Here is a 16602-nt window from a genome sequence, read left to right on the forward strand (position 1 = left end):
ATGTGCATGACAGCACGGCAAACACTGCTTCTGATCAGCGTAAAAATCATTACCGCTGGTCAAACAGAAGTGATTCCCACACTGTCAAATGATCGGAGGTATAAAGTTTACCTCTAGTTACTGGTGTCGGCTAATGTGACTACTGCTCCCCACAGCCTATGCATGCTGTCCCTAATAACAGCCAGGGCCAGAGCAGCTGATGGGAGTATTCAACAGCCTGCGCTCTAAATAAATAATTTAAAAAATATATATTGTGGGTTTCTCTGTATTTTTGATAACCAGCCAGGCAAAACTGACAGCTGGGGGCTGCAACCCTCAGCTGTCATTTTCGGCAAGGCTGGTTATCAAGAATAGAGAGGTCCCCATACTGTGTTTTTAATTATTTAAATAAATCATTTTAAAAAACGGTGTGGGGTCCCCCCTTTTTTAATAACCAGCCTTGCTAATGCAGACAGCTGGAGGCTTGTATTCTCTGACTGGTAAGGGGCCATGGAAATTGACCCCCCAGCCTAAAAATAGGAGCCCGCTCAGAAAAGGCACATCTATGAGATGCACCAATTCTGGCTCTTCCCACTTGCCCTGTAGCGGTGGCAAGTGAGGTTCAAATTTGTGGGGTTGCTGACACCTTATCTTCTAGTGACATCCAGCCCATGGGTTAGTAAAGAGAGGTGTCTATAAGACACCTATCCATTATTATATTGTAAAAAAAACACAGCAATAATAAAGTCTTTTATTTGAAATAAAAATAAAACACACTTTTTCTTTTTTTATTTAAAAATAACAAACACAGTTATATTCACATAACACACATTCTATTGAATCTCTTGTCTCCTGTAAGAAAACAAAAATAAAAAACAACAATATCCCTCATGCGACTGTGGCGCCCCTGAAAGTCCAGTTGCCACAGAGGTACTGCATCTCGGCCAGAGGTGTGGTACCCCAACTTTCTGGTAAGGAAAGGACACTGTACAGAACCCTAACACTTGCACCCAACACCAGACCTCCCCAGGCCAGGGAAGGATTAGGTAGAAGGTGTGGGTGGAGTGTGAGGAGATGTCAGGGGAGACAGGAGGGAGGAGTTAAAGAGTCTGTGAAGAGAAGTGAAGCAGAGCAGTTGTGTGGGTCTGCAGCTCCTGTGAGTGGAAGTGAAGAAAGGAAGGAAGCTCCCAGGAAGGAGAAGAGAGGGTCTCGGGGGCAGAAGCCACCCGTGGGGCCCGCATCTAGGCTGACCAGCACCATTACCATTACAACCAATCTGCATTCAGCGATTATGTTGCAGGGGTGCTGCTTCATCATGGACTATAGCATCAAATGACATAAACTAACTGGTTATCGTTTTGGCAGTTACAGGAGGGTGTCAGCCAACACCCCTTGTTTGTGACTTCGGTTCAAATTCTGAAATTGTTTATGCTCTTGCACTTGACATATGATGCATATAAACAGTACAGACCAAAATTTTGGACACACCTTCTCATTTAAAGATTTTTCTGTATTTTCTTGACTATGAAAATTGTACAGTACATTCACACTGAAGGCATCAACACTATGAATTAACACGTGGAATTATATACTTAACAGGCCTCGACCAATCAGCGACAGGCACAGTATCGACGTAGAAATCCCGCGTTTCTGATTGGTCGAGGCCTGGCGGCCTTGACCAATCAGCGATGGGCACAGCGACGATGATGTCATAAAGGACGTAGAAATCCCACGTTTCTGATTCAGTGATGGGCACAGTATCGACGTAGATGTCATAATGGTTGCCATGGCGACGATGATGTCATAAAGGTTGCCTCGACCAATCAGCGACGGGCACAGACTGCCATGAATTCTGGAATCATCATTGTCAATATGCTACGGGGACATGCATATTCTAGAATACCCGATGCGTTAGAATCGGGCCACAATCTAGTATATATATAAATATAAATGCCCAAAGATCAGCACAAATACCAACTTGTATGATGCACCACTGCCCCCGCACACACCACTCCAACGCACGTTTCGCTACCGCTTCATCAGGGACCTAGTGAATGACCTGCATAGAGCTGGGACCACCGTAACAAAGGCTACCCTCAGTAACACACTACACATAGGGACTCAGATCCTGCAATGCCAGACATGCCCCCCTGCTTAAGCCAGTACATGTCCGGACCCGTCTGAAGTTTGCTAGAGAGCATTTGGATTATCCAGAAGAGTATTGGGAGAATGGTCTGATGAAATCAAAGTAGAACCGTTTGGTAGAAACAAAACTCGTCGGGTTTGGAGGAAACAGAATGCTAAATTGCATCCAAAGAACACCATACCTATTGTGAAGCATGGGGTGGCAACATCATGGTTTGGGGCAGTTTCTTTGCAAAGGGACCAGGACTACTGATCCATGTACATGAAATAATGAATGGGGTCATGCATCATGAGATTATGAGTGCAAACCTCCTTCCATCAGCAAGGGCATTGAAGATGAAACATGGATTGGTCTTTCAGCATAATAATGATCCCAAGCACACCACCAGGGCAACAAAGGAGTGGCTTTGTAAGAAGTATATGAAGGTCCTGGAGTGGCCTAGCCAGTCTACAGATCTCAATCCCATAGAAAACCTTTGGAGGGAGTTGAAAGTCCGTGTCCCCCATTCATTCACTATGTATGCCTCCCCATTCCCTGTCCTGGTATGAATGCCTCCCCCATTCTGTCCCTGTATGCATGCCTCCCAGTCCCGTCTCTGTATGCATGCCTCCTTATTCCCTATCCCTTTTTGCATGTTTTCTATTGAAAAAAACAAAACAAAACATCATACTCACATACCTGCGCGCCCTGGGTGCTGCATTTCGTTTCGGCTGCTGGCGTCTCCTGCAGCTCTTCTTGTGCTCAGCAGTCACGTGGTACCGCCCATTAAGGTGATGAATATGCGCTCCACCCCTATGAGAGTGGAAACGCATCCATATTCACCACCTTAATGAGCGGTACCATGTGACCGCTGAGCACAGGAAGAGCTACAGGCAGGTGCCAGCGGCCAGAACGAGATGCAGTGCCAGCACTGAGGGCGCACAGGTAGATGAGTATAATGTGTGCGCCGGCTCCTGGCACCCGCTGCTCCACCCCCCGCCGGCTTTCTGTATGGTGACTTGTGTATAAGCCGAGGGGGGCGCTTTCAGCACAAAATAATGTGCTGAAAAACTCGGCTTGTACATGAGTATAAACGGTAAATTCTATCATGTTTCAATCTCGCAAAGCCAGTGGTTCAGTCTTACTGCTGTGTTACTGCAAATCATGGTGGCCGTATTTTGCCATGTACTGTAAGGTGAAGTACAATGAACACATTTTTTTCCCAAGGGTTATACTTAAAAAAGATTGTATAATCAAATTGAGAGTATGTGCCATGCAGTAAGCAAGTTTTTCTATTGCTTGAAAACCACAATGTTTCTGGCATTGTCACTTATTAGGTAGCCCAGTTGCAGTTTACTCAGAGTCATCCTATGTGACATATGATACAATGTTAAACCCTATTGCTGTCTAGGATAGGAAGATGTCCATTGAGGAGGATGTGGAGAATTGCCTAGTTTGGAGGTATCACCTCACCACCAGTAAAACATATTGTGCATCACCTCCATGCAAAACATTTACTCAGTTGAGCATAAAATACATGTAAAGTCCCTGGCCATCACTGCTGCTGTCGATGGTTGAGTATAACTTGCAGCACAACATCATTTTGAAGAAACGGACCACATTCTCTGCCACGTGAAAATATAAAGCAGAGATTGTTTTATTAAAAAATGATGCTGCTAGATATCGTACACTGAGACTGAGCACACTCGATTGTTATGAAAAAAGGCAGTAAAATTCAAGTGATTCGGCATCAATTGTGGTGAACTCGGATATGTCGACATTCAGTTTCAACAAAAATGGATGATTGAATGAATGTCTCTTGGGCATCCAAAAGGTTAACTGACAATGCAATAAAAGGAGAGGAGAAAGTGTATGGAAAGCAGTAGATGAGGATAAGGATGGGGTTGATGAGAATGGCAGGTACTACCTGTAAATGTGGACTGGCTACTGGGGAGAGGAGAAGTAGGATGACCGTTTGAGTCTTGCTCTTTTTTCTGGTGAATTTGATTTCCTAACATGAGCAAGTGATGCCATGTCATTTGCTGATTAAGATAAGTAGTTCATAGGATGTACATAGCTTATTTTAAAACAAAAGAGCCTGTAAACTGCAATAGATTGGTTTTCTGGCAACATCGAAAATAATTTCCATTTCCGAGATGCTTGCACATAGGACTTGCCACTACCACCACCACTCTTTTCAGGCACTGTTCAGTCTCCTGCACAAACATGAAATACAACATTGCCTACTTCCAAGCTAGAAGCAAAAGAAGCAGAACTTCACTCAGAAGATCTGCCGGCCAAACATTGGCTCTACATATTAATACCAAGTTCAACACCATCCCCTCTTTTGACCAACACAAACAGGATGATGGGGTGCATTAATAGAGGTCTGGATACACATGATGAGAGCATTATACTGCCTCTGTACAAATCCCTGGTTAGACCGCACACGGAGTACAGTGTACAGTTTTGGGCACCGGTGCTCAGGAAGGATATAATGGAACTAGAGAGAGTACAAAGGAGGGCAACAGAATTAATAAAGGGGATGGGAGAACTACAATACCCAGATAGATTAGCAAAATTAGGATTATTTAGTCTAGAAAAAAGATGACTGAGAGGCGATCTAATAACCATGTATAAGTATATAAGGGGACAATACAAATATCTCTCCAAGGATCTGTTTATACCAAGGACGGTCAGAAGGGGGCATTCTTTGCTTCTGGAGGAGAGAAGGTTTTTCCACCAACATAGAAGAGGATTCTTTACTGTTAGGGCAGTGAGAATCTGGAATTCCTTGCCTGAGGAGGTGGTGATGGCGAACTTAGTTGAGGGGTTCAAAAAAGGCCTGGAGTGTAACAATATTGTATCTTAGAGTTATTAGATTCTTTAGAAGGATGTAGATCTGGGGATTATTCTGATGGAATATAGGCTGAGCTGGATGGAAAAATGTATTTTTTCATCCTTGCTAACTATGTTACTATTACTATGTTACTATGACATCACCTACATGGCACCACAATCCAGTTCCAAAATCTTGAGCTGCCTGCCCCATCCCTTATTCTCACCTACAGATTTACCCTGTCAAATGTCAATACCCCTGACATGGTCACTACCACCATAGCTTGCAAATGCAGCAAAAAAGCTTGATGTTTCAATTGTGCCCTCCATTTCCTCCTGCCCTATGTTCCTGAAGCCAAAAGCTGACAGTCCATCTCATCCAATTAATAAAAAATAAAAAAAAGTTGTTTTTGTGAAAGATCTTACTCCTGGTGTGCTGTGATTTTGAGGACTATAAAAGGCTGAATGGATAGAGGTGTCATTGTTGCTATTGTAAGTCTCCTATGAAAAAGATTAGAAAAGATTAGATGTCTGTTAGCAATGACTCAAACTATTGCTGTCAGCGGTAACATTATTCTACTGTTGCTAAGACAAATTATGTTCGCATATATTTTCCTCCCCACTAAAATGTATGCCAGAGGCAAAGAAAGGTGCTAGTGTACCACACTTAATGCTATTTCTGTGGAAATGGTTGCTGTCAGCAGTACAGATGCTGCTACTGCTAGAGGCTTCCATATTTTTAGTCATGGTATGTTCTTGTTTCTCTTAGTCTATTATCAATGCCTTTTTTTGCGTGTGCCATACATTCTGTACTCAATTATAATTTTTACAAAAAAGTTTAACATCACTTATTAAACCCTGCAAAAATACTGGTAGTGTACAAGTGACGGCCAAAACATAATGCAATAACAGCATGCCCATAGTATCAGTTTAGCATCCTAAACAAGCGTGCCAAAATAGACTGGAACAGTGAAATGCCTAGAATTAATGTAATTTATTTATACATTTTTTGATAAGCAAATTAAAGCTCCCTCATCAAAGAAAACATAGTAACAATAAATGCCAGGTAAGTTCACTGCTTCCAAATGAGGCAACAGACCACAGTATAGTTGCGAAATTAGGCTAGTAAAACAGGAATGCAAAAATGAAAATGTGTATAATTTAAAAAAATATATAGATTAAATTTTAAGTAATATTTTATTTTCCTCCCAGCAAAATGTAGTAATCAAGATTGCAATGTTATTAGAATGGTTACATGCACAAAAGGTCAATGGTGGCACCAGCCCGTAGTATTTTTGTGTGTTGTATGATTACACTGGTCTCCAAAAAAAAAACATTTTTCTGGCATTAAGAACAGTTTTAGACTAATTTGAGGGTGCTGAATTCAAATCTGATCTTATAATTTCTCTATCACATCACGTTTTTGCGCTATAGGTATATAGCCCATTTTCAAGAATTCCATGATAAATTTAAGTAGTGTATGAAAAGTGCCGGTTTATACGGTTCACTAAGGTAAATTTAGTTTTCATTTAGTCTCCCAATAAATGTGAGAATATCTTTGTTTTCTTTGAACATGCATAATTCCCATTTGCTATGATAACACCCTTGTTTTCTGTGCTACTGGGACAGTAGAGCTACAGCAGAGCATTGGGTGAAAACTGAATGGCCTCAGCGACAGAGTTTGGCATCTGGCGATAAGAATGTCATCCATGATCCTCTAGTGGATAGGAAGGACATTGTCTTTCCTCCCTTACACATAAAACTTGGATTGATGAAGCAGTTCGTCAAAGCTCTAAATCACAGTGGAGAATGCTTTAACTATACTGTATATGTTCAACTTTTCCTGGTCTTAGTGAAGAGAAGAAAAAGGCTGGAATATTTGTTGGACCACAAATAAGAACACTTATGAGAGACCCAAATTTTTATCACATCAATGAATGAGACAGAAGAAAGAGCTTGGAATGCATTTTGTAATGTGGTGCAGAATTTTCTAGGGAATAAGAAAGCAGACAACTATAAAGAGATTGTGGAAGAGCTACTAATGAGTCTGCGAAATCTTGGATGTAGAATGAGTATCAAGATTCGCTATTTACACAGCCATTTGGATTTTTCTCCAGAGAACCTTGGGGATGTGAGCGAGGAACAAGGGGAGAGTTTTCATCAGGACATTAACCCTTGTCATGCTGCATAATTTTACAACCTTAACAGGCTGCATAGGTACAATTGTACCTTCACATATACCTCCACTGTGGGAAGACTTTACTTGGTTTCAGAAACTAAAGTTCATTCAGCTACAAATGTTATGCTGATATCTATTGTTCAGTGTTGTTACTGGTCACTTATGTTGCTGTCAATTAAGTTAATTCAAACTGGGAGTGGCTTCTACTTGTCTTCCTGCCTCCCTCCTCTCATTAGCCATTTTGCTGTTCATCTCATTGCTGTGAGCACACATTTCTAGGCTTGTGAAGTCTTCAATTTCTTGGAAACGAAGGTAGGAAAGTCTCACAGCATCTAACAGCCAGTTATACCTTTATTCTCATTATGTGGGGACAGAACAGTCAAATTGTCTTTCAGCCTGGACTTGGCTTACATATATTTTGTATGAAACTTATCACTATAGGTATAATTTTTATACGAAAAATGGATAATAATTAGTATCTACATATTGTTTTACGATGTTTTATTTACATTCAGCACAAAATACGAAGCCAAAATTCATCTAGCAAGTCATCATGAGTGATAGTAATGCTGGATCTAGTTTCCGCCATAATCCAAGAAAACGTGTTTGCAGGTTAGTATAATTTTGTGAAAAGCCAATAATGTAGTATTTCGGAAAATTATTTATTTTACATTTTTTCATATTTACAGATTTACGTCTGACGAAATAATGCGAATGCTAGAAGAATCTGATTCTGAGCATGAGGATGAACCATATGTTCCATCTGATGATGAAAACTATGTACCACAAGTGGATGTTACTGAAGAAGATTCAGACATTGAACAAGAAATGGTCATAGAGCATGAAAATGAATACGAATCAGACGAAAGTGTTGAGGATGATTCTGTGCCTCAAAGTGCAGGCGACATTTGGACTGCTAAGGATGAAACTCAATGGTGCAGTAATCCACTGCCAAATGCACAAACAAAATCTCGTAATGTCCTACGACAAAGAGGTGGCCCTGCAGCAATCAGCAACCTATATACAGCAAAAGAGCTATTCAAGTCCATCATGACTCCCGAGATGTGTGACATCATATTACGGGAAACGAATCGAAAGGCCAAGAGAGTTTGTGATGCTTACAACAACGAACTGGTACAACGTTTTCCTGATTCTTCCAAACGGCCACCACAAAAAACATTCAAGCAATTTACTGAAACTGAACTTCATGCATTTTTGGGCATACTGATTGCTGCTGGTGTGCACAGAGCCAACAAAGAGAATCTGGAGGAAATGTGGAATGTTGCTGCTCTGCCTCTTATACGTGCAGCCATGTCTCGTGACCGCTTCAAGATGATACTCAGATTTATCAGGTTTGACAACGAAAATACACGTGCAGAACGTGTGCAAACAGATAAAGCTGCACCAATACGGGACATCTGGACAATGCTGAACAGTAATCTGGAGAGAGCCTACAAGCCATATCATTGTATCACCGTCGACGAGCAATTATTTCCATTTAGAGGTCATACTAAATTTACCCAGTATATACCTTCAAAACCAGCTAAATATGGCATAAAGATTTTCTGGGCTTGTGACTCATCAAATGCCTACCCTTTACAAGGTCAGCTCTACACTGGGAAACCAACTGATGGTCCTCGACAAGTAAACATTGGAGAACGAACAGTATTGGACCTAGTGAGCTCGTATAAAGGCTCTGGAAGAAATGTCACCACCGATAACTTCTTTACAACCATGGAACTAGCTAAGGTATTGAACTCCTGGAACATGACACTAGTTGGTACAGTGAGAAAAAACAAAAGGTTCCTACCTAACAACATGCAGCCTGCCAAAGAAAGGCCTGTATACTCGACAAATTTTGCCTACAATCATGATGCAACAGTCTGTTCATATGTACCAAAGAAGAACAAATCAGTCGTGCTTCTATCATCTATGCACATGACGGGAAAAGTTGAAGAGACACTAGCAGCCAAGCCAGAGATAATAAAATACTACAACATAACAAAAGGTGGCGTTGATGTTATGGATAAAATGTTGGGAGAGTACACTGTGAAACGACGAACATCACGTTGGACTTTGGCATTTTTCTACAATATGATTGATGTCAGTGGGTTAGCATCCTACATCATCTACAGAGAACACAATCCAAGCTTCAGGGCAAAGGATCAACGAAGAAAGTTCCTGAAAGATCTCGCAAATCAGCTGTGTATGATTGCAATTGAAGATCGTAGTACAAACAAAATGATAATGAGAAACCATTTTCTTCGAGGTGCAGTAGAAATGGTGCTTGGACGATGCATTGTGGTAGCATCGCAGCCAGCAGCTGGCCCCAAAATACCTCATGGTAGTCGTGGACCCTCCCCTGTTGTTGGTAGTTGCTATGTCTGCAGAGACCTGAGGCGAAAACAACGCAAGACTAGAAAGTCTTGTGTGGTTTGTGTGAAACCCATTTGCGATGAACACTCTGTAGCAAAGCCAACATGCATTACTTGCAAAGAAAATCAATAAAAAAAAGTTTCTTACATTTTCTTTTATAATGTAAATGAACAGTTTTTTACTTGTTTATAATAGTTAAATAGCATTATCATTAAAAAAAAATTTATGCTTTTTCCCTTGCATTATCTTCATTCAAAATATATGAGGTACATTTGTACCTATGCAGCTTGTTATGGATGCAAAAAGATCTCGACCCCTTATCTCGGAAGCGGGTGGAGATATTTTATTGAAATTTGGCCAATATATTCTGGACCAAAAATGTAGAGATGTCACGAAATTTCAGCCCTCTACGTCTTTTCAAAAAAAAGTTATTGCAATTTTAAAACGGAATAGTTACAATTGTACCTATTCAGCCGGATAAGGGTTAAAACAATGGAAGAATGGTATCAAGGCCGGTGGGACTCACATATGATGGCTGACTATTGCTGGAGCTTGATGAGAGACAGCCCAGAAGCCGTACATCACAGATCAGCCAAGAAAAGAAAGTTCAAATAACTGCCATCTGTCATTCATCTGTGTGCCATATATATGTGTTTTTATATTTTATAGTTTAATTCTGTAAGTATATTTGATTTGCTGTACATAGACTTTGTAATCTTTGTTACTCCTTGATTAAAAATATACAATGTAGTATCGAAAATCATGTGTTTTTATCATAAAACATTAGATAGGAGTAATTTTCATCAAAAATTGAAAATATCTCGAAATCCTGATGTGATTGCCAAAAACAGAGTTCATATTCGTAATCAGCAGCCAAAATTGACTTAAAATATGTTTTAAAACCTTTTGCCAGAAAAATTGTGTTGACCAGTGTTATAAGGACTAGTAAAACAGGTATACCAACAGTAAATTGTGTATAATTTTTTTAACTATTTTACATAATATTGTAAACCCATCTCCACAAAAAGCTGTAACCAAGAATGCTACGTTAGTCATTAAAAATATTTAGAATTGAGAGTCTCACAATTCTAAATATTTTTCTATCTACTGGCTAAGACGGTACCAAGATATATTTATTTCCTGTATCACGTTAGTCATTAGGTATTTGCACAGAAAGTAAGATGCGGCATGATCCCAAAGTATTGTCGTGGGGATTACAGTTGTTAAATTGCATTAGTAAAGCAGTTCTGAAAACATAAAATCTGTCCTTCATTGTTAAAGATTAAAAAAAGAAACAAACTTTGCTTTTCCCATAAAATACATAACAAGAAACGATAAGTATACATCTCAAAAGACAGCACAAGCCTCTGTTTTTGGGTGGAATGTATGAGTGTAACATTGGATGATATCAAGTCTGCAAAAAACCACGCTCTGATTTATGCCTTTCTTTACTCATTTGTAATGATGAGCTGCATCATGATCTCTGCTTTCCCTTCCCTCATCTTTTATAGTGGCTGTAATGGCCTTCCTGATTGGCTATGCTAGATCATGTGATGTGATACCTACAGTACATTTTTTTTTACTTTGGCATTTTCATGCAAGGTTTGAGCATCTCTTTTTAGATTGTTTTTATCAAATTTTGTATTATAACCGGGAAGGGTTAGCTGGGGGGGAAAGGGTGGGATATGAAGGAGGATAGGTTAACTAAAATTAGAGAACTCACAAATTCCAATTATCAATATTGGAGGAAATGATATAACTGTATCTTATTCAAATATCTAACTTCATGGAAAGAGATGCAAAGAGATGTAAATGGTAACGTTAATTCACAGAATTTTAGAAAGTAGAAACATAAACGACTATGTGTTGCGGAATTTGCTGATCCAGATCTTCCAGGTTTGAGCATCTCTGACAAAATAAGCAGAGCAGAGGTGGAATGGGGCTTGGTAAATCAAATGTATCAAAAGTGGTGGCATTTTTTATGTTAGAAATGTTATTCCAGTCCCTAAGGGTATGTGTCCACGTTCAGGAAACGCTGCGTGTTTGACGCTGCATAGAGCCGCAGCGTCAAACACGCAGCATCCAGATGTTACAGCATAGTGGAGGGGATTTCATGAAATCTCATCTCCACTATGCGGTAAAACACTCAGGCGGCAGACCCGCGTAAACGGACATGCGACGCGTCTTTTCAGAACGCAGCATGTCTGTTTACAGTGCGGTGACGCTCCGTCGCCGCGCCATAAATTTCCCATAGATAATCATTAGATGCGGTAAAACCGCATCTAATGATTAGTGAAATGCGTAGAAACTGCATTAATGCTGCTTACTACGCATGCCACATACCGGCTTACCTGTCCCACCGCTGGAAGCCCCACATCCACTGCAGTTCTCGCGGTAAGATAAGTTCTCGCGATAACTTAGCTTACCGCGAGAACCGCCATGCATGTGACGGGGGGTTATCTCCGGTCACACTAGGCTGGTTCCCACCGTCAGCTGACTGTGAGTGCTAGAATGTAGGTGATCGCTGGAGAGTTATCTCCGGCGGTCATCTACAAGCTCTGCTATGTCTGGATGTCAGGCATCCAGATGTAGCAGAGCTGGACTTGTCATGGGACACTCGTTCTGAGATATCTGTGGACAGGGTGTATGAATTTGGTTTGGTTTTTTTTGCTTTTTTGCAGGACGAGGGTCTTCAAGAGGATTGAGCGCACAATAAAGATATGGTCAAATAGTGTGTGTAATCATTTCATTAAAATATTTTTTTCTAGTGTCTGTGTTTTATTTACACTTTACTAGGATCAATAATGGATAGGCATCTTATTGACGCCTCGCCATTATTATCCTGGCTTAAGGTCACCTAAGGTGTCATTAACCCCTTTTTACCCCATATCCCACTCGGGAGTAGGAAGAGAGAGGCTAAGCGCCGAAATTGGCACATCTTACAGATGCACCATTTCTGGGGAGGCTGCAGACTGGTATTTGTAGCCGGGGATGGCCAATATCCATAGTCCCTTTCTAGGCTATGATTATCAGCCCGCAGCTGTCTGCGTAGCCTTTCTGGCTATAAATTATAGGGGGACCCCACATCATTTTTTGGGGGGGTCCCCCTATTTTTATAGCCAGTAAAGACTACGCAGACAGCTGCGGGCTGATATTCATAGCCTGGGAAGCTCCATGGGTATTAACCCCTTCCCAGGCTACAAATATCAGTCCCCCTGGCGCTGGCTTTCCCTCTCTGGCACAGAAAATTGCACGGGAGCCCACGCCATTTTTTTTTCTTTTTCTTTTTTTTAATTAAACATTCCATGTAAGGCCGGGGTAAATACCCGACACTGCCGCGAGCACTCAGGACCAGAGCATTCAGCTGCATAGAAATGCATGCAGCCACACACTCCAGTCCCAAGTGCCCGCGGCAGTGCCAGGTATTGAAGCGAGAGACTTGTGTGAGTTTCTTCACAAGTGTGATCCCAGCCTAATGCAGATTTCATGGATGTACAGTATGTGTCTTTATTTAAGGCCGGGATCACACGTGCGAGAAACTCGGACGAGTCTCACATCTTAATACCTGGCACTGCCCTCGGGACCGGAGCGTGCGGCTGCATAGAAATACATGCAACAGCACGCTCCACTCCTGAGTGCCGGCGGCAGTGCCGGGTATTAAGATGCGAGACTCGTCCGAGTTTCTCGCATATGTGATCCATCTATCATATCTATCTATTGCATCCATCTATCGTATCCATCTATCGTATCCATCTATCTATCGTATCCATCTATCTATCGTATCTATCTATCTATCTATCTATCTATCTATCTATCTATCTATCTATCTATCTATCTATCGTATCTATCATATCTATGTATTAATCAATTATCTATTTATCTATTATCTATCTATCAATATATCTATCGTATCCATCTATTGTATCCATCTATCATATCTATCTATCTATCTATCGGGTTGATCTATCTATCAACTGGGGTCCTGGGTTTTGACAGTTTCACTCAAATAAATGGAACGCAAAAATCTGTAAAGATATAAACAATGTCCTTGATTCATTAAAGAAATTTTGCCAGAATTCTGTTGTCAAATGCTTTTAAAAGTTGCAAAATGTTTGCGTAGCTCAGCTCTGAGTTGCACAAACTTTTTTCTTTCGGCATTTTCACATGAAGGACTTGAGTCAGATTTCTGACCCAGCACAACCACTCGTCAGACTCTCCAGTGTGCACTTCTTAATGAATAAGAAACGTATGACGCCCAGCACCCTCATCGAGACTGGTGAGAAAATTGCCGGTCTTGATGAAATGGGACCATAGTGTATCAAAATTATACAGTTTGTGTCATAAATGAAAAACATGGAAATACTGAAAACTCATTGCACTAGTTTGTGTTTGGAGCTTACCTGATTTATTTTATGTCACACAAGCCAAAACACAGAAGCATACAATTTTTATATTTCTTTGCTTTGTTGTGTCGTTGGGTCTTAGATGAAAAAATATTGGATGCTTCATGTAGAGCAACAGACTTATGTTAATTGTTTACCATGTAAAAGCTCACTCTGCATGTGACTTATTCATAAATGAAAAAGCACAAAGTGCTGTGGATATAGAGAAACAAAATTACATAATTGTTTGAGAGATGGACTTGCCCATGCCCAAGTCACACGAGAAGTCCTGCAGAGCGGTGTGTAGAAAACATACACTTTTGTGTCACATAAAGATGGTGATTTTACAGAACAGAATAAGAACACTTTTTTAAATGTTTCAGATAGATTCATTTTGAGCGAATACATTTATACTGCTAAGCCATATACAGATTAAACACTTTTAATGGTGCTAGAAAAAATAACTGCAATAAGCTCTAGTGTGGATTTCTCAGTCATTCCAAAATCAAAGCTGTAGATGAATGTGAAAATATCGTTCTTTCATAACACCATTCAGACAATCTTATTACCCTGTGAATTGCAATCTGCTTTTCTCCTCTTTTTGACGCGTCAAATTATTACATAAATCAGTTTCGTGATTGCTTAAATTTTAAGCCTTATGTGTGAACTTTAAGTTAAAGCACCACTCCAGCTTTTTTTTTTATTTCAGAGCTGGACTAGTGCAACTAAATCTAAGTTCCCTGACCCTAGTATGATACTTACCATCATCTTCAGCCATTCCCCGCACTATAATTTCTGACTGACTAGAAGTAATAGTAACAGTCACAAGCTCTCAATGTAAGTCTGAGAGCCTTGTTGTGGCTCTTATAGGCTTACATTGAGTTGTGACTTCAGGATCGCCCAGCAAACAGTGGAGCGATCCAGCAGTCGACAACCTTCAGAATCCGGACCGGACTGGCAGCGATAAAAGATGGAGAAGGAGGCTGGTAAGTATAATACCAGGGAATTTACATTAGTTGTACCACTCTAGCGCTGAAATATTAAAAACGTTGAAGATAAGGTTCCAGTATTTTTCTCAAGACCCATAGAGTAGAGTAGATAAGAACAATGAAACTTATCTAACCTGAAAGTCATTCCACTTTGGGAAATTACCTATTGTCTTGTCCTAACGTAACAATTGTGACTCAGATTTTTTAAGCATTTTTCCAAATTTTGGAGAGTTGCATGTCAAATTATTAAAAATCAAACCTTAGTAAATCTACCCCAGTGTATTTAACATACACACTCAAACACATTTAAATGTTCAGAAAACTAACAACATTACATTCCTATGATGGCTTCTAACCATTTTAATGTGCTTTAAAAATATTGTGACTAGCTTTTTGTTATATTGTTGTGCTTAATCCGAGAAACAATTTCTATAGCTTTCTTACGTATTTCACGTCTTTTCATTCTTTCTTTTTTCTTTATCTTTAAGATATCCTTCAGTGATGTCATGAGGAACAAGGCAAGGCTGTCAATTACAGGAAGTGTTGGGGAAAATGGACGTGTTCTGACACCAGAATTTCCAAAAGCAGTGCATGCAGTGAGTCCTGGCATGAGAATGAATGTCAGTGTGACTGATCTCTCGTGATTGATAAGAACCTTTTGAGTGCCTTACACAATGGTCTTTCTTGTGCGTTTATTGTCAACGTGGTGAAAGAGGCATCCAATATCTTGAAGACTTTTCTTTTCTGAACAAGAATTCTATCATCTCTGTGGATTTCATCTTGAATAACAAAATGGATGCTTGGTTGGAAATAAAAGGGAAACAAAAACATAAAGCAGAAACACAACTCAATTTTCTACACTTATTCAAGATGAAGCTTGACTGACATGCACAGCTAAAATTGGAAGATCTGTTTAATCTAACTTAAAACATTGTACAGGCAACACACCAGTTTCTGAAGCCACCGTTGTTAGTCTCTTGATTCATATGACTTAAGCACACTTGACATCAACTGCATCAAGATGTGACATTTTATAAGATAAAAAGAGAAAAATAAAACATTAAACATGGATAAAAAATATTTTTTGGTATTTTCGAAAAAAAAAAGGAAACAATGGCTTTTCAATAAATTGCTTCCATTCTGGTTGTATATATATAAAAAAAAATACTATAAGAGGAACGTAAGGGTTACATCATTAGATGCATATTTTCAAAGCCAAATATACATTTGCTGAAAAGAAATGAAGCCTATTTAAAACCATGGAGTTGTGTAACAAAGTATTATTAATATTGATAAAAGCAAATCAGTGCTGTATAGTCTAACTTTTAATTGATGTTACATTCAGACCACTTGATAATGCTCAGTATTAAAAATAAAACTTTTTTTTGTTTCCTATGATTTCATCTACAGAATGAGCGTTTGCCATTGGAGTCTGATCATTTTTACTTTTGTCTTGAATTTATTTCAGTAATCTAAAAAAAAAAACATAAGGTGATGGGGTTAATGGTGGAAAGTTTTAATTTGTTGTAATAATACTAAGAACAAAAAAAAAATGACATTACCCTTCCTGATATTTCTTTAAACACCAGGGATGCCCCACCTTGATCAACCCCTGTGCCAGACAGGAAACCATTTTTGTTCTTGATAGTGTAGTATTCCTTTGGTTATTGGTGTGAAGTTCCTTTAAAAAAAAAAGCATTACAAACGTTGAAAGTGTCAAATGTGTAAATATGA

The 16602-nt window shown here is 39.7% G+C and overlaps 1 protein-coding gene across 4 annotated transcripts in view; it reads left to right on the forward strand.

The window, feature by feature from the left end:
• Window positions 1–16266, forward strand: part of GRIA2 (glutamate ionotropic receptor AMPA type subunit 2) — a 324576-nt gene extending 308310 nt beyond the window's left edge. For all 4 annotated transcript variants that reach the window (XR_011316978.1, XM_069744126.1, XM_069744127.1 and 1 more), the window contains one exon: window positions 15357–16266. Coding sequence is in view for 1 of the 4 variants with exons in the window: in XM_069744129.1 (XP_069600230.1) it covers window positions 15357–15512 (156 nt within the window). In the remaining 3 variants the exon portion in view is untranslated. The remainder of the gene's footprint in view (window positions 1–15356) is intronic.
• The last annotated feature ends 336 nt before the right edge of the window (window positions 16267–16602 follow it).

The sequence above is a fragment of the Ranitomeya imitator genome, chromosome 1 (assembly GCF_032444005.1).
Source record: "Ranitomeya imitator isolate aRanImi1 chromosome 1, aRanImi1.pri, whole genome shotgun sequence".
Classification (NCBI taxonomy): domain Eukaryota; kingdom Metazoa; phylum Chordata; class Amphibia; order Anura; family Dendrobatidae; genus Ranitomeya; species Ranitomeya imitator.